Source organism: Anoplophora glabripennis, unplaced genomic scaffold (genome assembly GCF_000390285.2).
Source record: "Anoplophora glabripennis isolate ALB-LARVAE unplaced genomic scaffold, Agla_2.0 scaffold66, whole genome shotgun sequence".
In the NCBI taxonomy this organism is placed as follows: Eukaryota; Metazoa; Arthropoda; class Insecta; order Coleoptera; family Cerambycidae; genus Anoplophora; species Anoplophora glabripennis.
Genome location: NW_019416742.1, coordinates 877160 through 900552, shown reverse-complemented (window position 1 = coordinate 900552; position 23393 = coordinate 877160). Strand labels below are relative to the sequence as shown.

Sequence of the window (23393 nt, the reverse complement as noted above, 5' to 3'; positions counted from 1 at the left end):
GGCATCGGGTGAGTTATTTTTTTAATAGCTTATCGAACATTTTAAGAGATTTTAGGAGTAATTTCTTTAATTTTTTAAGTAATAATCAATCAACAACAATTTTAACAAATGAAAAAAGGTTTCCGTACAAATGATAAATAATTAAAGTAAACAAGAAAATCTAGGAAATTTTCAGAGTGACCTCCATTCACTTCTTGACAATATCCCATCCGCCACTGAAACTCCTGCAGAACCTTATCAAGAATACCTGGTTGAATGGCTTGAATTTCATTGCGAATTCTGTCCTTTAATTCTTCAATGTTATTTGGTCTATTGAAGTAGACTTTGCTCTTTAAATAGCCCCATAAAAAGTAGTCTAGGGGAGTGAGATCCGGAGATCTAGGGGGCCATTCGATATTTGGTTTAAATAGTCTCGAACGATCACTGCAAAATGAGGTGGTGCACCGACTTGTTGGTACCATATCGTGTTATTGGGCAGATCGGGATCTACGTCATTTGGGTAAAGCACCGCAAGTGCTGGGACTAAATTGTCTCTTAAAAATTCAAAATATTTTTTACCTGTTAATGCGCCTGCAATGAAAAATGGACCCAAAATACGGTTACCAACAAGGCCAGTCCAAACGTTAACTTTTTGTGGAAACTGACTACGAGTTTCCATTTTCCAGTGTGGATTTTCAGGAGACCAATATCTACAATTTTGCCGGTTTACTGTGCCGTCGAGATAAAAGGTAGCCTCATCAGAAAAAAACAATATTGCGTAAGAATCTGTTGTCATGAATCAGGCGTTGCAACATGGTTTCACAAAACTGTAACCTACGGCCAGGATCATCTTCGTTTAATTCTTGGACCAAAACCACTATACGGATGCCATTTGTACAATTTCAAATATTTTAAGACGGAGCTTTGAACTATTCCGTTGTTTGCCGCCACTTGGCGGGTGGGTAAATAAATGGGGATTTTCTTGAAGCTTCTTCTTGTACTGGTGGACGACCCGTTCTAGGTTGATCTCTCGCATGACCCATTTCTAAAAACTTTTGCTCTATTTTACTAACCGTGGACTGTGTAATTGGTTCTCTGTTTGGATATTTGTTATTAAATAAACGGCAAACTTCTACTTGTGCGCAAGCTCTCTCCCCGTGACCGATCATCATCAAAATTTCGATTCTTTCCCTTTCACTCAAACGACGGACCATTTTCAAATAAAATGAATTCTGGTAGAATAATGATTAATCAACTTAAAATAAAACACAAACTTGCGAGGACAAACTTCAAAATTCTGACAACTATCAAAACTGTAATTGTTCCACCGCTTCCTTGATAATGATTAGTATTTTGTCATCGCTTGTGTAATACATTCTTGAAACTTTGGAACCGAATATCTCGAAAACTTCCATCTTGAAGGTCATACGTTTTTGACATATTTGTACTCAAAAAAATGTGCTCTATTGAAATCCGTGGAAAAAATATGTCATTTAAAAAAATTGCCGATGAAGTTATAGCTCAAAAACAAACAAAACAAAAAAAAGTCGATGGCTGAAAAAAGTGACATTTTATAAACTAAAGTTGACGTGGCCGAGAATTTCCTGTCAAAACCCTTCAATAACGATTTATCAAATTTATTCCAAACTTTACGAGCTCAGTGTATATGAATAAATAAGAAAGATGAATAGGTTGTTATAAGTACACGTATAGTGCTTTGTATGATCCAAATGATGAAAATAAAGGACTGCTAATTTAATATCTGTTATAAAAAATTAATTTTATTGTCATTTTTTATTCTATTTCAGGTGTTTCTAACTACTGAGACTTTATGTACATATTCTGCATACAAATCGCTACCTTGATTTGGCAGGGTAGTATTAAACAAAGCAATTAATTGATAATGTAGTAGTTAACTTGCAAAATGTAGGTGGACTTTAAACAATTATATTAGGTCAGTAATCCATTACTATGTTTAGATAGTAATGGATTACTTTAGATTAATTAGTTATCAGTAGTTTAAAATTCCATAGACGAACAAAATGTGACAATAATCTTTTGTGATTAGAGTGTATAATTTCGTTGTCGATACTGATGTATAGAGAGAGGATTAAGGATCTGTCCGCTTGTTTTCCTTTTATTCAAAATTTTTTTGCTGTCAAGTCTAATACCAATTTCTCCGACAATTATCTTTTCATTTTTTTTATGGTAAAAGGTATTTAGTGACACCATATGAAGGGATTTTAAATTAGCTATCCAACGATGTAAAGAAACAATGTTTTTGTGTTTTTTTAACCATTTTTGTCTGGTTTTCTTCCCCCTTCTTTGGTTAGACTTGCCTCTCTTTTTACTAAACGAATTAAATATCCGAATAAGATGTTTTCAATTATTACTATAGAGTTTGCAACAAATAACTGTTTGACGTCAAACAGATACCAGCTATCGTTAATTTTCGGTAAAAGAATAAATTAAAATAAAAGAATAATGTAATTTTGTATTGTATACATAGTTTTTATTTTATTGTGAACACCATTACTTATAAAGTTGAAGTAACCATTGTTTTAAAATATATTTTTTATTTTATAAAAAGTCTTAAATGTCATCACAATTTGTTAATTATTATCAACTAATAACGCTAAAATTTTATATTCAGTAAGAAACCTTTTGGTTTAATTTATGTCACTCTGTATGTTATAATTTATTTTGTTGTTGTTCGGCATTCAAGGTAGGTATTTCATTGCAAATAAATATTGATAAGAATATCTTTCTGAAAAGTTTATGATTCATCTTGGGATAGTAAAATTGGTTTGTTTACGTCTACAGCTTACAGTCATGACGATTGTGGTTTATAAGAAAATGTCGCAATAATTATTTGTTTGTTGTTTAACCTTTATCATAATTAGAAATACAAATTAAGGCTATTTTACTGTTTACGTTGTTTAAGTATTATTCTATTCTACATATTTCCACGTAAAAACAGTAAATACATTGAAATATTTGATGTGGCCTTTTATACAAATTTAAAATGTAGTAATTAATATTATTAAGCTTGATTTCAATTTTATCTTAGTAAATTTAATTTCAGAAAGCGTTCCTTGTATTGCATTTTAGTCAATCCTATTTAAGAAAATGTTAATTAAAATTCGCCAATTTGATTTCATAAAACTTCAGTTACCTACATTTAGGAAAGTGTTTTCGAAAACATCATTTATATTTCAGAGAGCACGAAATATGTTTCAGACAGTTTGAAGTTAAGTTTGAATGTCATCTGGTTTCAATTCCTGGGTTAGCTAAATGAATCTTGAATGGATGAGGATGCAGATCATTTGTTAAAATCCGCTGCATTGTGCTTTTTGAAATGTTTAATTGCATTTACCAATGGCGCGACGCTCTGAGATTGCGAGAATTTCCGCCACACTATCACTCATCGTAGCAATATTTTCGGCTGAACGGTTAGTACGAGTTCGGCCTTTTTTTTGTCTGCAACCGAACCTGTTTGTTCGCATTTGGCAACTAATCTTTTCAGTTGTTTCATTCGGGCGTTCCTTCTACCGAAAAACCCACGTAATTTGCGCACAGTCTCAGTTACATACTCTGTAGGTACTTGTAATGAATTTTCACAATCTTCACTTGCTCATCTATCGTATAGCGGTCCATTTTGTCTAACTGCAACGTGTTTAGTACACAATTCAAATCTTTTGGGACTTTTGGGACCCCTGTATTATATGAACTCATAATAATGCTTGTTCGTATAATCTCTGAAATCTATTTTTTTTAAATACTTTTAACATAATCTGAAGTACATATGAATTAAAAATAATTTTTATGTCAATTAAAAATAATTTTCTGAAATTATTGTTATACCCATGACATATTCTGAAATTTAAAGGAATTAACCGAAAACTTTTACATTTTGTTAAAATTAAAACTGTCTTTTCTGAAATGTAATTAATCAACGGAACTTTTAAATACGTTTAACTAATGTAGTATTTAAATTATACTTTGAAATAAAATTAATTAGTCTGAAATATGTACAATCGATGTATTGTGTTTTCCGAAATATAATTAATTGATCTGACACAATTACGCTTTCTGAAATGCTTCTAGAAAAGGTGTGAATTAAAAAGTTTTATTCGACTTTAGTATTAATCAGTAAGTACTCTTTTTTATTTGATTGGATATTTTTGCCACACTGAAAAGAAAATTTTAGTAAATAACACTGCGCCATATGATTTATAAAATCATATGGCGCAGAGCGTTATTTACTAAAATTTTGGTTTTGTCTAACCAGAAACATCACACTAAGAAAATAGATAATTAAAAAAGTAACTGACTATACCACAAGTAAATAATTACAGAGAATATAATTAGTATGTAAGTGGTAATAATTATATGAAAACAAAAAAAAAAATCACAATTATATTTTATGTCTATGTCCTTTGACATAAATGAAGTATTTTTAAAATGTTATTACATCTTACACACTTTTGTAACTTCTAAAAAAAAATCGGATGTACCGATTTTATTTTGGATTTGAGTACATATACATATTCTATATTATATCTATTGTTTAGAAATATAAATTTTGTTACTGAGAGTCGAGTACTTTTATAAAAAATATTTTTATTAAATTTGCAATAAAATTTTTCTGCCTTGAGAGACTTTTATCTCATACTGCATTCCAGCTTAAAAGATTCGATCATAAATATACCTGTTTTATGTAGCAACATATTTTATGAATACACAATAGGTCAAGAACGTACAATATACGTACAGTGTTCCTCAAAATGTTTACAACATATAAATAAGGAAAAATATTATTGTCGAGACTTTGGAGAAACTTGGGCAGTCAATCATACACACATATTTTGTTTATAAAATAATTTAAGGTTTTTTAATTAACACAAATGAAGATGGGTGTATCAGCTGTGCAATATGCATATGCAGGAAAATCAATGTAATTTCAAAGCTAGAAATTTTAAATAGTGATATGAACATTATTGGAAACTAAAATATTCAACTTGGGAATTATTGTTAGTATTTAGTATTTCTTCAAAAAGTTACGAATTTTTTATTATTTGTATATATTTCTTAAAATATTGAAAATGTAGGTTTATATGAAATTCAGTGTAAACTTGTAGAATGTATTTGTCATATTTAAAACCAAACATAAGGAAAATGATCCTCACCTAGGTTCGTCCTTATCCTTGAAAATTCAAGGTGTATTAGATTAGCTATTAAATATTTCAAATCTTTTGTCTGTGTATAAAACACGCTTTTGTGGGAACGATATCCTTAAAATATACAAGGTGTGGCGTGTATAATCTATAAAAATTAAACTACACCTTCCTGATGATATTTGTAATAGAAAACTCTTATACGAAAAAGTTCTATCTTCGCGTTTTTTTTTGTAAATTAAAGTTCATTTATTCCACGAAAATGAGGCCGACTCTGTGTTATTTATTAAAAACTTTGGAAATGTTTTTATGCCACCCGCGATGCAACCTAATAATTTAAGTCGGTATAATCTAATACTAGTAATACTAAAAGAAGGTTAGTTTACATTGTCAAAAAATTTGTGCAGTCAAATAATTTTTTATTTGTACTGAATTCATTATTCACTTAATTATTAAATGTTAAGCATCGTCCACCGACCCATCAGTGTTAAAAAGTGAAACATTCCAGACAAAAGTTTTTATTTTGTAATCACGTCACGATAATGACAGTGTAATTTTTATAAAGAAGTAAAAAATAAGAATAGCGTGCCGATTACATTAAAAACGAGATTCTTATTTCTTACGTTGCTTAATTTTTTTAGTTTAGTTTAGCACAAACCAGTTTTACAATGAACCGAGGAAACAATGCATTTACTATTTCCGAACGTGCCGATATGGTGTTAGTGTATGGTGCAGCCGGAGAAAATGCGTTCGTGGCGACTAGGTTGTACCGGGAACGATGGCCACAACGTCACCCCCATATTCCATATGCAAATACAATCCTACAAGTGCGTTCAGCGGTTGCGAGATACGGAAGTGTTATTCCTCGAGGAGAAGGACGTGGTCAGCAAGTGAACCTTAATGTTGAAGATGCAGTGTTGGAAAATCTTGACGAAGTCCCCGACTACTCGCACGTCCATCGCATCTTAGGGCGTCAGCTGTTGAACCCCTATCATCTGAAACCAGTTCAATATATTATACCCCCGGATTGTGATCAACGAATGCGTTTTTCCAGATGGTTTTTACGGAAATGTGCTAATCAAGTAGATTTTCCTGCTTATATTTGTGTAACAGATGAGGCGATATTTACCCGTGATGAAGTGAATTTCCATAATATGCACATATGGGCCGATAAAAATCCTCACGCGATTAGGGAGACTCATTTTCAACATCAGTTCTCGGTAAATGTTTGGGCTGGCATAATAGGCGATGTACTTGTGGGTCCCTATTTCTTTGAAGGACGATTAAATGGACCAACATATGCTGACTTTTTGGAGAACCAGTTGCCTGAATTATTGGACGATGTGGCATTACAAGTTCGGGCACGCATGTTTTATCTTCAAGATGGGGCTCCACATAGTACTCGAGAAGTAATGACACTTTTGAATGAAATGTTTCCTTAGCGATGGATTGGACGCTTTGGTCCTGTGCTGTGCCCACCTCGGTCACCCGATCTAACTCCAATGGACTTCTATCTTTGGAGTCATTTGAAGTCATTGGTTTACAATACTCCAATTGCTACGGTGGAAAAATTGCGAAACCTTATATTTGAAGCTGCTGACACAATTAGGAGAATACCTGGAATTTGGGAAAATATTCGCCAAAATTGGGCGCAGTTGGCAACTACAGATGCTTACGGATGTGATTTTGTTTGCGAACTCTTGCAGTAACAACAATGCATTTAAGATAGTAATTATTATCAATTATTATAATAAGAAATTTTTTTTTACTTTTTTTTAATATCTATTTTTCCTAGTTTGTACTTTTGCACTGAAAAATTTCTAGTAGTATCTTAAGTAAGTATCTTTCTATCTTTCAATCACGATTTGTTTATGGGCTGATCTACAGCACGCAACTCATCGTACAGCTCAGGGACAGGACCGTTCCAGAGAAAATATTTGGATCCATTATTGAACTTTAATATACGAAAAAAAAAAACGCAAAAATAGAACTTTTTCGTATAAAACTTTTCTATTAAAATATCATTAGGAGAAAGTTGTAGTTTAATTTTTATAGATTATATACGCCACAGCCTGTATTTATTAATTTTTTTTTTGAGAGGTACAAAAAATAAAATCCCAAAAATAAGTTTTAGAAGGTAATCGTAAAAGTTTAGGTGTACGTAATAGATACATACATTTCTAAGATATAATTGTTGAAGTAGGGATTTTTAGATATTAATTGTTCAACTTAACGAAAATTTATATCTACCTAAAAGAATTTTCAAATAAAAACCATTTAAAAAACCTAGTTTGTGGAGAAAATTTAAAATGAGTAAAAAATATTTTAATTAAAAATTTTAATAGTGTCTAACATTGATGGATGTATCATTCTTGTGCCATGTGTAATTTCTGACAATTTAATCTACAGAAATTAGTATATCATATCAGATATTTTAGATAATAACACGAACTCGTTATGATTCTCTGTAGGACTGTGATAACACCCACCCATTTATTTTTACTCGGATTACTCTGATTACGAGTTGTATAGTGCGACCCAATAAAAAATATTTATATAATACCTACTTTAAATGTTGCATTATGAGACTGGGTATGTAATAATCGTTTTCAATAAAGCATTTTGTTGTACTTTGTAAAATTAAATCTAAAATACACTTGTTAATATATTTATATAGAATCTCATTGTAACTGATCACCCTTCATTATCACCGATATACCAATTTTATAATATAAGCAAATCAAAATAGTATTGGACCCTTTTTCAAATAAATATTAGTTTAAGTGTATAATATATTTAATTTTTTTTTATGATTCTTGAAACTATTTTCAATACTTATAAAAAATATAAAATATTTGAAATTTTTAATGCGACTTCAAATAACTTCTTTTGACAGTTGGAATCTTTCAGACCTCTTATAATTAATTGTAACGGCATTGGTTAAATTTGTTTTAAATTTTGCCATTATGAAGCAGTTGCATTGTACTACATCCGGTTTTTAGGTAGGTAATTATCAAAATTTCACGTGTAATATTTGAGTTGTTAGGAAAAATTTTAGGGAACAATGTTTTCCTATTTACTTATTTCAACGAGACAAATCTGTCTTGAAAGTTAGTGCAATATTGCTGTTTCACCCTATAGAATAGTTTATTATTAGTTGATTTTTTCGAAAAACGTAAAATACGCAGGTATATCAAATTCGTATACAGTGTAGGAAAGTACCGATGGTCTATCAGAAGTTACGTGAGAGCGATAAAGTAAGCCATAGAAATCCATGTGATAGACAAGGATGGCTTTAATGAAGGCATCTAGTAGTCAATGCCCATTTCGCCCTTCCACAAATGGAAGTGGATCTTATTTGTGGAAGGGCGAAACGGGCGGTGACTATGAGGTGCCTTCATTATAGCCATCCTTCTCTATCGCATGGATTTCTATGGCTTACTTTATCGCTCTCGCGTAACTTCAGATAGACCATCGGTACTTTCCTACCCTGTATATGTATTCCATTAGGATACAGTGTAGGTATGCTATTCATTATAATCATAGTTATCAATTCTGTTTAATTATGATTTGTTAGGAATACTGAGAATAGTATTTAAAATTACATCATATAGTATTGTTAAAGATTTTCTCCTAATGAATGTAACAATCAAATCGAAATGTCGCAATAAAAATTAATAGATTTATAATTTTACTATGTAGTTTCCTTTCATTGCATCCACCTTACTATACCTGAATTATATGATAAGCCAAGATAATATCGGCGTCAAGTGTAATTATATATCGCACCGATATCATTTTTGCCATATAAGGAAACTATTCAGGGGTGGACTTACCTTTCACTTGCCAAATCTTGTTTATTTTCGCACGCGTTTCTGGGCAATTCTGTTCTGTATTTTGTAATAATTTTTTTCAAAAGATTAGCACAGCATATTTAGTACGTATTTCGTCATTCTTTAATTATCAATCGTTTTCAAACAAAAAGAAATAAATAATTCGTTTCGAATTACCGCGACGGATGACGTGGTTTGTGAAACACTGCGCATTAGAATTGTTTTCCTAGCAATTATAAAGATAAATACATGTCGATTCTATGATTCCGACATATATAAAAGTTCCAGCATAGGGTTTGTCAACCATTAATTTGGATGAGATACACCAAAATAATGGTTTGGCGATATAGCATTCAAATGCAAAATTAGTTACTTAGCTGCAGTAAGCTTTAGGTAAAAGGGAAATCAAAATTTCGTTCGTGTTTTGTTGACACTATTTTTGTGTTTTTTCTTTGTGCTCTCTCTTTGTGTCGTTACTAGAAAAAATGCATATTAAATGTTCGTTGCACGTAAATGGCTGGTATTGCCGGTTGTTTTGATTTTTTTTATAGATAGTCTACTAACTTACATTAAATAAATGACTACCTATGTATTGGTTAAATATGAATTAGTGTTTGGAAAGTCTTAATCTATATGTAGACTTACCGTATTCTGATTTTATGTCCTTCTCTACGCACGCCTCTGTCCCGAAAGTTGTGCTATAGTAGGGAAAATTGCTAAACTTGATTTTTCTTCAGCTTCTTCGCACCGTAAAGTTGTTTTGTACCGTACCTACTACAGAGTCTTCATATAGCCTTCATATAGAGCTAGATGTATTATATACGTGTAAAGAAACCTTTTTAACGCCGTTACGTTTCATGGTGCCTCTGAAATGGATATACCAGCAAGCCACCATAGATTCCTGAAGTTAAAGTTTAACGATTTGGACCAAGTACATACAAAAGCCTACGCCTGCCGAGATGTAGCCTTTTCAACATGGTACCGCAAAACAACGTTTTTCCATATAACTTTAAAACGATTTGAGCTAGATATTTCCTATTTGATATTTCAATCTAGTATATTATGTACTTGCATGTGTAAGAAAATTATATACAAAGTGTTATTTTTTTTAGGCACTCGCCCCCTTGATCGTTCCATACCATTTTCATCCGTACGCCTATGACATTTTGTAATACAAAATTTTTCTAATACTATTTTGTCTCCTGTAAAATTTAGATATCGGATATGGATTACTAGTAAATCAGCAAAATCTTCGGCTTTAAATGTAGGGTGTTAAAAATACCGTTCTAATATTTGGAGGACTCTCAAAAAAATAAGGAAAACAATTTATATGAACATACCTAACTATACTGGTGGCTGAAAATTTGTCACAAAGGTGGGTTTTATTTAATAGTTTTGAAATAATTGTAGTAAACATACAACATTTTAGGAAATATGTTTGTATAATTTTACATTAGAAATTACAATCGTTATAAAGTTATATGAAAGTTATATGAAATAATGTTATTTCGCGGTGCCAAATTAAGAGGACTATATCTCAGTAGGCGTTGACTTCTACGAGTATATAGGTAAACTGATTTAAATCATCTTATTTCGGCCTTGGAAATCCAGGGTTTGGTACATGATGTCTTGGATATTCGTTACATAAAATTTAAGTCTTCAGAGTTTCACATTGTAGTTTTGTTCCTTAATACATTAGTTACAAGAACAGTTTAATCATCCCTGCTATTTAACAGACCATTAATCGATACTCAAACTATTGCTCCCAAGAGAAATTAATGTTATAAATTAATACATGTGGAAACGAATTGAATAAATACGGACATTTTTTTGAAATACTATAGATTATTTATTGGAACGGGATTTACAAATTATACTAAGACAAGTTACAGATTAGATAAGGTTCTGGCTGTGACTCAAAATAATTCATAATCGTAAGTTTTGCGTTGTAAACAAAAAGTAATAGAGGTTTATCTTAAGTAAATATGCTTAAGAATGTATTTAGATAAAGTGATTTTAAACAATGTCTAGGTAAACCACTAGAGTTTGGCTTTAGGTATTAACAATTAAATTATATTTACCTGTTATATACTTCTTCAAAGTAGTGAAATTGACATGTTGGCGTGTTTGTAAGTCAACTTGATGAATTTTTACTTCTAATTGAGTAAATCAGTGGACCAAGTTTTATCAGTCTACTCTAAATACAGATATTTTATATATTTTACATATAATAATTTGTTCTAGCACCTGGTGAGTTTCTCGATTAAAACCTGAATAATCCTATATAGAAAATATGAATGTCTTAGCTGTAATCTGCATTTTTATCTGTTTGTTATAGCGCGACAAATCTTTATTTCTTGTACAATATACAATAGAAATATTTAAAAATTATTGTTTTGGTAAGTGAATTAATTGCTTTTTATTAGTTCAGTTTCTCGCTATTACTATCAAAGATCTACAAAAAATATGTACCGCTGTCTAAGTTTATTGGTGTGTGTATGTATCCCTTATCAGGAGAAAAGCGAACCTAAACTTATCTAATCCACTTTATTTTATCTAAATCCTAAACTTGACCCAACCTAACTTAACCGACTATATCCTCACACAACTTAATGTCTTATAAAAATGACCAAAATTCAAATATTAGAAATTTTCGTCCATACTCCAATTTTAATTTGAAAACAACTTTAGCAATATTCTGCTATATGGTACCATCACAGACAATATAACTTAGCGATAATCTATATTGCCTGTGATACTACTTTCCAGAAAATCGCGCAATTAAAATGTGAATGTGTCTGTTTTTTGAAGAAAAATTTTTGTCGATAGGTAAAATTTAATCTAAATGTATTAGTGCAATATTCTGAAATATGTTATCATTTTGTTCCGAAATACACTACTAGAAAAAATTAAATGAACAAAACATTTTCATGAATGTTTTGATGATTTTCGAAAGTCTGTATCTCAGAGAAAAATGGTCCCAATGAGATAAAAAATCGTTTTGAAACTTCAAGTCTCTAATTTCTAGATACTTTAGACAATTTTTTTTTGAGTTATAATTGTCGGGCAATCAAAAGAAATAGAAAAAAATTCTTCTTAAGTAAGTATATTTAACGCAAAATTGTGGGAAAAGTCGAGCAAAATTCGTCTTTTTTATTTTGATAATGATTACATAATATTTAGGAGAAATAAACGTTTTTTTTTGGAAATCTTGGAATAGAAAAATGGTTTGATGCATCAACTGTGAACTGTGTATTGTGGCTATAAAAACTTCTCTCAACATTAATCTTTTCATAATATTTGTAAATTGTCGTTATATTTTCTTAAAAAACTATGTTATATTTTTACACGTTTTTCAAATTGATGTCAAGGATGAAAAATTTTTTTCTTCAACAACCATGACAGTTTCTTGGAGAGAATTTATTCAAGATTTCCAAACTGCCTCTGGATTTACTGTACAATAATTTCTTGCAGATATATCGATGATTAAAGACAAAATCATCGATATCTCGGTAACCAGTAGGAGACCTTCCAAAAATCAAATTGAAGCTGAATAAATAAGCTAACTGACCTCTGTATTGATTGAGTTTGAAATATCTTTCCAGTCCATGGACAGTCCTAAAAAAGTGTCGAAGTATTTCTTTTGATTGCTTGATAACCGTAGCTCAAAAATTTTTTTTGTCCAAACCTCTTGAAACTAGGTAGAGACTTAAAGCTTCAAAATGATTTTTTTTATCTCCATTTTTCACTGAGCACAGTCAAGAGACTATTTTCATTCAAAATAAAATTTGAATTTTGAACAAATGTCTTCATAACTAATTTGAACTGAGACATATTATTTTATCTTTTTTAAGTTAATTTAATTCAATTTCAATTTTTCGTTGGTTCAAAGGTGTTTATACGAAAATGTGAGCTTTAATTTGAAGGAAAAACACATTAATTTCTGGTACGTTACATTGTGTAAAAATATTCTATTATTTTTTAAACTATTTTCATTTCTATGTCATTTGTTTGCGTTTATATTTTATGTTATGTATATACTAACTTAATATTACTCAACTTAAGTTTTTTTTTGTATTAAGGTGGCTTTATTACCCTTACGTATAATAATTAAAAAAATACAAATCATAGGGTGCTTTTATCTACAAATCAAAGACTGAGTTGACTTACGTATAATTTTTCATTCTTGTGATAGCTGATAAATTAAATGTAAAATTTGACAGTGAAATGAAGTTTTGACTGATGAAATGTTGTTATTTCAGAAGGTCGATCCGGAGCTGATTTTTACGAAACAAGAACGTATTGGGAAAGGTTCCTTTGGGGAAGTCTTTAAGGGTATCGATAACAGAACAACACAGGTTGTAGCTATTAAGATTATCGATTTGGAAGAGGCGGAAGATGAAATCGAGGACATTCAACAGGAAATTATGGTGTTATCGCAGTGCGATAGCCCGTACGTCACGAAATATTACGGATCGTACCTTAAGGTAAGTTCTTCTTACGTATACCTAATTACATCATGCATACTTGAGAATGTGTTTACCGTTAATATTTTGGCAAATAGGACATTTCTTATGAAAGACAAATGTTGCAAATAATAAAATATTGGTAATACGTTGCTTAAAAATAAAATAAAACAAAAAATCAAATATATGTGCAATTTTCCCACATTTTATATGTACAGGGTGTTTCCAAGCCGTCTAATCATAGACGTAAACAACAAAAACATTTGTAGCTGAAATTTGGATTTTTAAAATACATTCCTGCTTATTTAAAAAATCTCAAAAAAACTATGCATAAAAGCTTACTTTATATATTTTTTAATTTGTATGTCTTAAGTTATTTATCAAATTTATGTTTATGCCTCTAATTTGCCGGTTCATTAATTTTACTATCAGTGATTTTTCAAATCAGACAATATCATACACAAACATACATTTTAAGTATGAATACTTTTTCGTTTTTGCCCCTTTGTTCCTCATAAGTTTTACTGAATTCTTCAAAAATGAAAGTATTTCAGAAATTACTTTTTAATCAAACATAATCACTTACAAATGTCAAATTTTAAATATTTAGTTGATGACCACTAGTTGTTACTTTTTGGTTTTTTGATCAGGATTAAATTAGAAAGCATAAAAAAATATGATTATATTTTGTCAATGTTTTGTAATTTTTTTTACAATATCTTTCATAAGTCTAAAAACTGTAATTGTGCTTAAGAATATTTAGAGATAAAATTGAGAATCTTTTCTGTTTTAAATAAGAATGTAACGCCCTAGGGTTTTCCGGGAATAGTTTTTATATTTTATTTATAACCAGCTGTTTGTTGACAAAGTTACATCATATTGCCCCAAGTAGCATTGAATTATAACCGCAACACCTAGTAAACAACTATAAGTTAAAAATACTTACTTCTTTTTTCAAAAACACGAGTCAATTGAAATTTCGAATACCGATAATTCTGTAAGTACAGAATTTGCTTTACTACATTTTTATTAATAACCGTAACCTAATTTTTTTTTATGTATTACATGAGCAGGAAGAGTTCTGGAATTCCGTGATGATATTTGCAACATTATACAGATAAAGAAACTATAGTTAAGAGTACGGGGGTGAAGTTATCCACATCCACATTTTCTAGTAGGACTAGAATCGATAAAGTCGTCGCCCCAAAAATTTTGTAAAAAAATATCGTTGCTCCTTTATACTGTGTCTTCGACTGTTTTTATTTTAGCATAGATCGATAGCGAATGAGTAATTATAATGAGTAACGATTATAGATTCAGTCGTCATCCCATATGGGGGATGAAATGGGGAGAATTTCAAAAAAACTTTCTTGTTTTGTTATAATGTACCTTCGTGCTTTTATTTTACCATAGATCGACAGGAAATAAGTAATTACATTAACAAAAGGTCACATTCATTTCAGCCCGTACGCGGTGATGAAATGGGGTGAATTTCATAAAAAAAATCAATTGCTTCGTTATAACGTGCCTTCGAGTTTTCATTTCACCACAGATCGACAGGTAATAAAAAATTACATTAATTAACAGTGTCACATTCATTTGTCAGCCCGTTGAAATGGGGTGAAGTTCATAAAAAAATTGCTTCGTTATAATGTGCCTTCGAGTTTTCATTTCACCATAGATCGACAGGAAATAAAAAATTACACTGAATCACAGTGTCACATTCATTTGTAAGCCCGTACGGGGGAATGAAATGGGGAGAATGTCATAAAAAAATCAATTGCTTCGTTATAACGTGCCTTCGAGTGTTCATTTCACCATAGATCGACAGGGAATAAAAAATTACATTAATTAACAGTCGCATTCATTTGTCAGCCCGTACGGGGGTGAAAGGGGGTAAATTTCATAAAAAAATTAATTGCTTCGTTATAACGTGCCTTCGAGTTTTCATTTCACCATAGATCGACAGAGAATACAAAATTACATTAATTAACAGTGTCACATTCATTTGTCAGCCCGTACGAGGGAATGAAATGGGGAGAATGTCATAAAAAAATTATTTGCTTCGTTATAACGCGCCTTCGAGTTTTCATTTCACCATAGATCGACAGGAAATTCGTTATAACGAAACAATTAATTTTTTTATGAAACTCACTTCATTTTATCCCCCCGTACGAGTTGACAAATGAATGTGACTGTTAATTAATGTAATTTTTTATTTCTTGTCGATCTATGGTGAAATGAAAACTTGAAGGCACGTTATAACGAAGCAATTGATTTTTTTTATGAAATTCAGCCCATTTCATCCCCCCGTATGGGCTGACAAATGAATGTGACACCTTTTGTTAATGTAATTACTTATTTGCTGTCGATCTATGGTAAGATAAAAGCACGAAGGTACATTATAACAAACCAAGAAAGTTTTTTATGAAATTCTCCCCATTTCATCCCCCGTATGGGATGACGACTGAATCTATAATAATCGTTACTCATTATAATTACTCATTCGCTATCGATCTATGCTAAAATAAAAACAGTCGAAGACGCAGTATAAAGGAGCAATTATTTTTTTTTTTACAAAATTTTTGAGGGACGACTTTATCGATTCTAGTCCTACTAGAAAATGTGGATGTGGATAACTTCACAACCGTCTTAATAAGATTGTGCTTTTACGGGATGTATTCAAAGTCTGTCGTAACTTGTGGAGGTTGTCCTTTGGGCCATTTTAAACCAAAAAAATCTTTAGCTATTGGTATTTTAGTCTGTCAACCAGTAATGGAGATAGTAAGAGGTACTTTTACAAAAAAATTTTATGACATTTTATACACGAGTATTTTTTATATTGGATTGGAAATGCATTTTATTGTTATTTTTTTATTTTAGCATTATTCGAAAAATTAGCTATTTTTAAGTAAATAAAAGAATATTTCCAAGAAAAAAATCTTTGTTTTTTTATTTTCGAAAAAGAATAGTTTTAGATTTATTTTAAATTAATTTACTGCGTGATAAGCTTATTTAAATAAAACTATTAATGACTTGAATATGACTCTTTTTTCAAATATATACATTCTTCTTAGAAATAATAGGATTTAAATGAGATGAGCACTTAAACCCAATTTCCAGAATATTCAGTGGCAGGGAAATTCTGGAATTCTTCGTGACAGTACCTCTCAGTACCGCAGACGGCAAGTTTGTGTACCAGTTCGGTAAACTCATACCTTTAATTAATTAGTTCAAATTTCATTTGATTATTTCTAATGCATAAGGCGCAAATTTATTTACCTGGATGTGACGGACGTTTGTTGATTTTTTTTACGACTAAACGGTATGAGTTATCAGAATTTTGAAAGAGATAAAATTTATTAAAAAAGTTTTAGCCTTCACCAGAAAAACATTGCGATAATCAGATAATATGTCAGATAATTTCACATACAAAATATCAAAAATCGTAAAACGCTTTTCCGTTTTATAACTGATTATTGATAGTCTTTCAAATACTTTAGCACCCCCTAGCGCCCTTACGGTGCATTTTTGCATAAGGTAAATTAGTATAAATCGTCGTAGTTTGACCTTAAGGAGGTGTATCGGGTTTAAAAAGATAATGAAGCTTACCAGCAATTAGGCCATGCTTGGCCCTTTTTGCCTGCACAGCCCTGGCTCGCCTCTGTAGGCAAGCCTTGGCCGCTTCGGCTACCGCCGCGCCGTGTATCGGGTTTACTCAAATGCACAGATGTACTTGAAATTTATGTAGCGTATTACCCAATGCTCCCTCTGTGCGTCATATTTTTTTTGAATTTTTTTTTAATCTAGAATTTGAGATAACGTTGTTGAAAGTTCTTCATTTTAACATAGGTTTATATGGCGATGATGGACGGTGCGGCTCTTTTTTTGCCCATAACTGAGAAAAAAAATGTAGAAATTGTGAAACAAAATTTTTCCATAGATAGTACACAGTATTATCTTGTTTTTGATGTAAAACTAATGTAAGTTTTGAACATAGTACAGCTGTATTAATTAGAAACAGAAACCAATAATTGCATTTCTGTCTGACTTGAGGATTAATGTGGCAACGTCGCAATCAGCTGACAGCAAGGAGGGAATACATTTGAAAGACTTGATAAAATGAAATTGATTTCAAACATATACATTTTTCCTAAATGCCATGTACATTATCAACAATAAATATCAAAAATAAAAAACTAGATTAATTAAAAAGACTAGGAAGCTGTGATATATTTATTGGAATGAAAAATACAGTTGATAAATCCTTTTAATATATTTAATGGTTTATAAAAACATCGTAATCATTACCCAGCAATATTTAGGGTTACATAAAGTTTTCTTTACTTGATTAATATAATTAGTAATACTTGAGATGAAAGCATTTGTATGGAATAACAAAGGAACATAAATATTTCTCAGCAAACTTTATATCTAAAAAATTAGTTATAGTTGCAATACTTTTGTAACATTACTAAAATAGAGATGAAAAACACGAACAGTGAGTAATAATGTAATTTCTATCACAGAACCTTCAGAATTGCATCCAACATTTTCTTCGACTTGGACGAGAGATGGGCGCGAGTGTCATTTCATTTCTTTAGAACTAAATTAACATAATTCTCGTTGTTTTACCAGTTCACGATCTACGGATTTTAAATAAAGGATACACATCTTCGCGAGGATAATACGATATATTTGCTATATATAATAATTATATTGTACATAGTTTACACCAATACATTTTTGAACCCGTACGCATCTTTCCCGAATTTGACGCGCAATATCTCCGATGTTCGAGGTCTGTAGGTTCGCAGTGTATACAACTGCTAGTCAGTTATTAGCGCTGTTGCCACATCTACATAGTCTTTATACGTTCATTAAATATAATTTAAAACTACTTAAATATAATATTTTTATGTTGTTAGTTAGTCAATATGTATGCTATGTGCATATGAGTAGATTTCTTTGCTATATAGATAATGTTTATCGCAAATAATTTCAATAGAATTTGATTTTTTCAAATTGGCAGCGGGCTTTAGTCCCATAAGAAAACCATAGGACCCTCCTGCGCTCCTCACTTCCCTCGGATCCCGATATACTTCCTTAAGAATCTAGAGTGGCTCGCTAGTACATGTATTTCGGGAACACTTTATATATTTTTTTATCATTTGATCGATAACTCTCTGTGTATTGTTTTCTACTTTATAGTATTCTAAAATTGTTGAATTAATATATACCTCACAGGTCACACTTCATTCAACTTTTTCAAAATTGTATACTTTGCACATTGTTTTAATGAATTGTTATGGCGGTAAATATCACTATCAGGTTGTCGTTGGATTTTCTCTTTATTGCGTTGTTATTTTCCATAAATAATGCACGTTAGTTTTGTGTAAATTCTTATCTGTTTATTCATTTCGCACGTACACGTAAGCGGTTAACCCAGTGTGCTACTGTGTACAACATAACAAGTATTTAAATTCTATCAGTCAATCAGTCACCGCCCATTATACGAGACATTGTCGCATAGTATGTAAAACCGAGCCTAGAATGACGTAAGTCATGCTTTATGAGTTATTTTTGCATACGAAAGGATTTAAAGGTCAGGTAAAAGTTAATTTAATGAAGCCTCCTTAAAAAATAAAGTATACAGTGCCGCGGTACACTTCAATTCACAATTCGAATTTGCTTCGCGGACCAAGTAGAGCGACTGTAATATTACGTAAGGAAATGTGTATGATATAATAATTTGTTATTCGTCGGAGAAAGTAAGTTTACGAATGAAGTAAGAGGTTTAAGATCATATCCTAAGGTGTCCTTTTTAAATCGTTAGTCCATTTTCTACATTAAGTTGTTGGAGAATGCGTTGCTTTCATTTTTTCCTTTATAAATATTCAGTTTCTTAAGAAGTATAACCAATACATAATTCATGTAGAATGTTATGTTACAAATCCAACAAATAGAGTATTTTAAAAGAGTAATCGTAAATAATTTATTATTATACGAGGGTAAATCAAATATGAACGGGACTTTATTAAAAAAAATATTTATTGAAAAATAAAAGGCAAATATAATTTATTTTTCTACATGGTTTCCCGCATTAAAAATACATTTTTCCCAGTGAGAGGGAAGTTTTTTTATTGCAGCATCGTAGAATGAAGCTGGTTGCTTTAGGAGCCAACAGCCTCTTTTAGTGTGACGTTACATATTTAGGCAACACGCAACAAATTGTCATAGTTGAAATTGTACAGACCGAATCTGACCCTTGTCTACTATTTACATAAATACTATAAAAATGAACAACTTCAAATTAACTTATTTTACAAGGATTTGGAACTATTTAAGAACAACCAACACGTGTTTCGTAAAATAAACGCATTAATGTGTAAAAAAAACGATATAAAAGAATATTCTTAAATTTAAATAAAGTAAAAATTTAACATTAGCCGTTTTATTCCTAATGCTCATGCTCGGAAAGAATAGTCTCATACGCAGATGAGATCTTGTTGATATATTATCGCTATCATCATTACCGTATTTTTTCTTCTTTTGATTAATTTTGGCATTTTCTAGTTCTATCAAGTATTTTTTATTGTTTTTCTTGGTGCTTTGCTGTGTCAGTCTGTTTATCGGGTGTTTTTTTTCTTCAAGTGGTTTATTATGGACATACTCTTAACCAGAACCAAACTTTTCTTGAATGATATCCTGTTGCGAGGCTACTTCGCTTACATGAAATTATTTTTAATGCGTATGCGTATGATATAACTTTAATTTATTAATTAGGTACTATAAAAGTCAGTATTATTCTATAAATTTAAAAATTCTATAATTCTTTTAGTTTGTAACTCGGGGTTTGACGCTTCTTAAATATTTTAAATATTGATCGAATATCGCGATATTTAAGGTCATAACAAAGAAGACATTTTTTTGGCACTTGTGTCCAAAATACAATAAGATCGAAAATCGATGTAGTAAAAATACTGAGAAATTGTTCATGACAATGTGTACCATCCTTCCACGCCTTCGTCATATTCAAATCGTTGCCCTCCTAGAGCTTTAAGCGGCCCGAACAAATAAAAATCCAAGGCGATAGGTCTGGGCTGTAGGGAGGATAATCAAGTTGAGTCCAGAGCAGTCTAGTTTTGGGACCGTTAAGGCTACTAAACACACTCGTGCAAGTCGGCCAAGTTGTCTTGTGCAAGCGAAGTTGGCCGATTTGCATGAATCAGTCTTTGGATTGAATCTGAACATGAATTGGGCATGAGTTAAATCCAACAAATTCAATTGCGTACAGTCTTTTTAATACCAAGTGTGTGTATGCGAATCTGATCAAGTCAGCCGACTTTATTCGAAAACAATTGAATAGTCACGTGTTTGCAATGGCCGACCTGAGAAGTTTGTTGTCAAGAGAGTTTGTCTCAGAGTTTATTGAGATATATAAAGAAAACACGTGTCTGGCAAGTATTCCCGTTTTTTAAGACAGTCATTGTCCACTGTGATCGTTTTTTACGCTATTTTTTAAAATGTAATGCAATTGCTAAATGCTAATACAATTTTATTAAAATATCGTCCGACACCATATCACAAGAAATAGAAGCGGTTCTCTCGCAGGTTCTTATTAAAAAAGTCGTCACCAAAAGTATACTTATGTCGAGCGACTTAGAATTTAAGTGTGAGGCCTGGCGCCTGGCGTTGTCGTGGAGGATGATGGCCCCTCGAATCGATTGATTTTGTCTTTGGCGGTGATATGCAGACCTCACCTCGTTCAACAGTTCGCAGTAGTAAGCTGTATTGATTGTACGTCGGTCATGCAAGAATCAATGAGCAGAATGCCTCGCCGGTTGAAAAAAACGCTTGAAAGAACTTTGCTGGCTGATAGTCGAGTCTTGGCTTTCACTGGGGCTGCCTCTTTTTCACTCCGCCACTCCATACTGGCTTGTATCGACTCGGTAGGTGACGATCCTCAAAAATGCACCACCTTCTTTCGCAAACTTTGCTGAAAACCTCTGACAGACCTCCAAACGTAGGTCGTTTGTGAAGATCGTTTGACAGCTCCTATAACTTACTATACCTGTTCTGCGATTTCGGACACTCTCACCCGCTGATCGTTTTCAGGAATGTCTCGAACTGCGCGAATGTTTTCGTTTATAATGCTGGTCCGAGGACGGCGATCGTGTTCCTGATTTTCAACTTGTCCTCGTCCTTCCTTGAACTTTTTATGCCACGCAAACACACGAGTCCTTGACAATGGTTGGTCCCCGATATGTGCAGTAATATATCTTTTTTCCTCGAACTCCTTCACGAACAAGAAATTTTATAATTATGCGTTGCGCAGTGGAAAGGTGCACCTGGTGACCTATTGCTCCGACATCGTGAGCATTACTGACGAGGTGGTTGGGAGCACAGAATAGAATAACAAGCATATTAAAAGCACGGGTCCAGTCCTACTAGCCGTAGATGTTCAAGAACAAAAATTCATTTATGTTTGGTTTACCTTCTTAGTATTCTTCGCCCTGGGTGCACACTGATACGAATATTGTTAGCTAACAGTGTTAGTAAAGTTTAACGTTTCACTAACACTCACACTCAGATTTTCAACTTAAAAACAGTCTTTCGTCGCTGAAGAAACAATACCACCTAAGTGACATTTTTATCAAAATTTAATTTTCCCACAAAATATATAAATAGCGCGCATCTCCATCGTCTATAATACCGTATTTTCGTATTTTTGAAGAGTTAGCAATTGAAGTAATAATTTGTTGGTTATTTTTATGCCAAGAATTTAAAATTAGATCAGGTTAATCACAGTTTTTTTTTGGTCTCCTGAAAAGTTAACAATTTTGTACTTAGACGGTATTGTTTCTTCAACGACGATTTGCTGCTAACAAAATTCAGTGTTCATATATATAGAGCGTCTGTTTTTCCAGTCGAACCTTAGGATCTCCTTCAACTTGATCGACCTTTTATTTCGTAAAATAACAGATGTTTAAGATGCTGCTTGAAAAATGGGCTCATCGTGCGAATTAAACTACAAGAAATTTATTTGTATTTTGGTCAAATATTTGATTAATTTAGTAGATAGGCACGTTTATATACAGGGTGTTAGACATATCTTTATAACGCGCTCCCGGAATTTAATGAAATTTACTACAGCATATTCACTTAATTAGACATTTTATTGAATGTAGTATTAACCTATACTCGACGGCCAAAATTATAGATAGTGATTCATCGCTAGCTCTTGGACTAGTAAGGGGGATGAAGCGTGCCGGGAACGAAAATACATTGGCGTGTCTGCGTAAAAGGCAACAATATATATAAAATATTGAAAAAACATAATAAAACATAACATCTAATTTTTTACGGTTTGCTATAACCGGCACTTTGATCAATTTTAATTATTACAGCATTTTAAAACGTCCCAGTTGTTTTTTTAATTTATAAATTTATTATAGCCATGGAATTAGACCCCTCGTCTACGCTTATGCTATGACGTTTCTCAGGTCGGGCAAATCAAGTCCGTTTACATCCACTAAAAAAGCATTTCCCTATTCCCTACCAAGTGCAAAAGACAGAGATAAAATATAGATCGACGTTCAGTGTAACTCAGTCTATACACGATTATAGATTCTACCGATGTGCATGGCGAGCGGCACAAAGATAAATAATATTGAACCGTATAGAAATCATTTTATATTTTATACGCATTATGGTAATAGTGTTTTTATATTATGTATTAGTCACTCTTTATAATTTCGGCCGCCGAGTATAAAAGGGAGAGGTAACCAGAGAAAACTAACACCCAGTATATCGATTTGACTAAAGCTTTAATAAATCATATGCCATAATGGTCCAAATAAATGTCCCAAATTTTAACGCGATCGGTAAAAGGGTTATGAAGTTATTAAGTAAATTAGTTTTATTCGAAGCAGAAA

General features: G+C 31.8%; 1 protein-coding gene across 3 annotated transcripts in view; it reads left to right on the top strand.

Annotated features, from left to right (window-relative positions):
• The window catches only part of LOC108917948 (serine/threonine-protein kinase 26), a 161354-nt gene that overhangs the window by 102806 nt on the left and 35155 nt on the right, over positions 1 to 23393 (top strand). For all 3 annotated transcript variants that reach the window (XM_018724772.1, XM_018724770.2, XM_018724771.2), the window contains one exon: positions 13252 to 13476. In XM_018724772.1, the coding sequence (XP_018580288.1) occupies positions 13252 to 13476 (225 nt within the window). The remainder of the gene's footprint in view (positions 1 to 13251; positions 13477 to 23393) is intronic.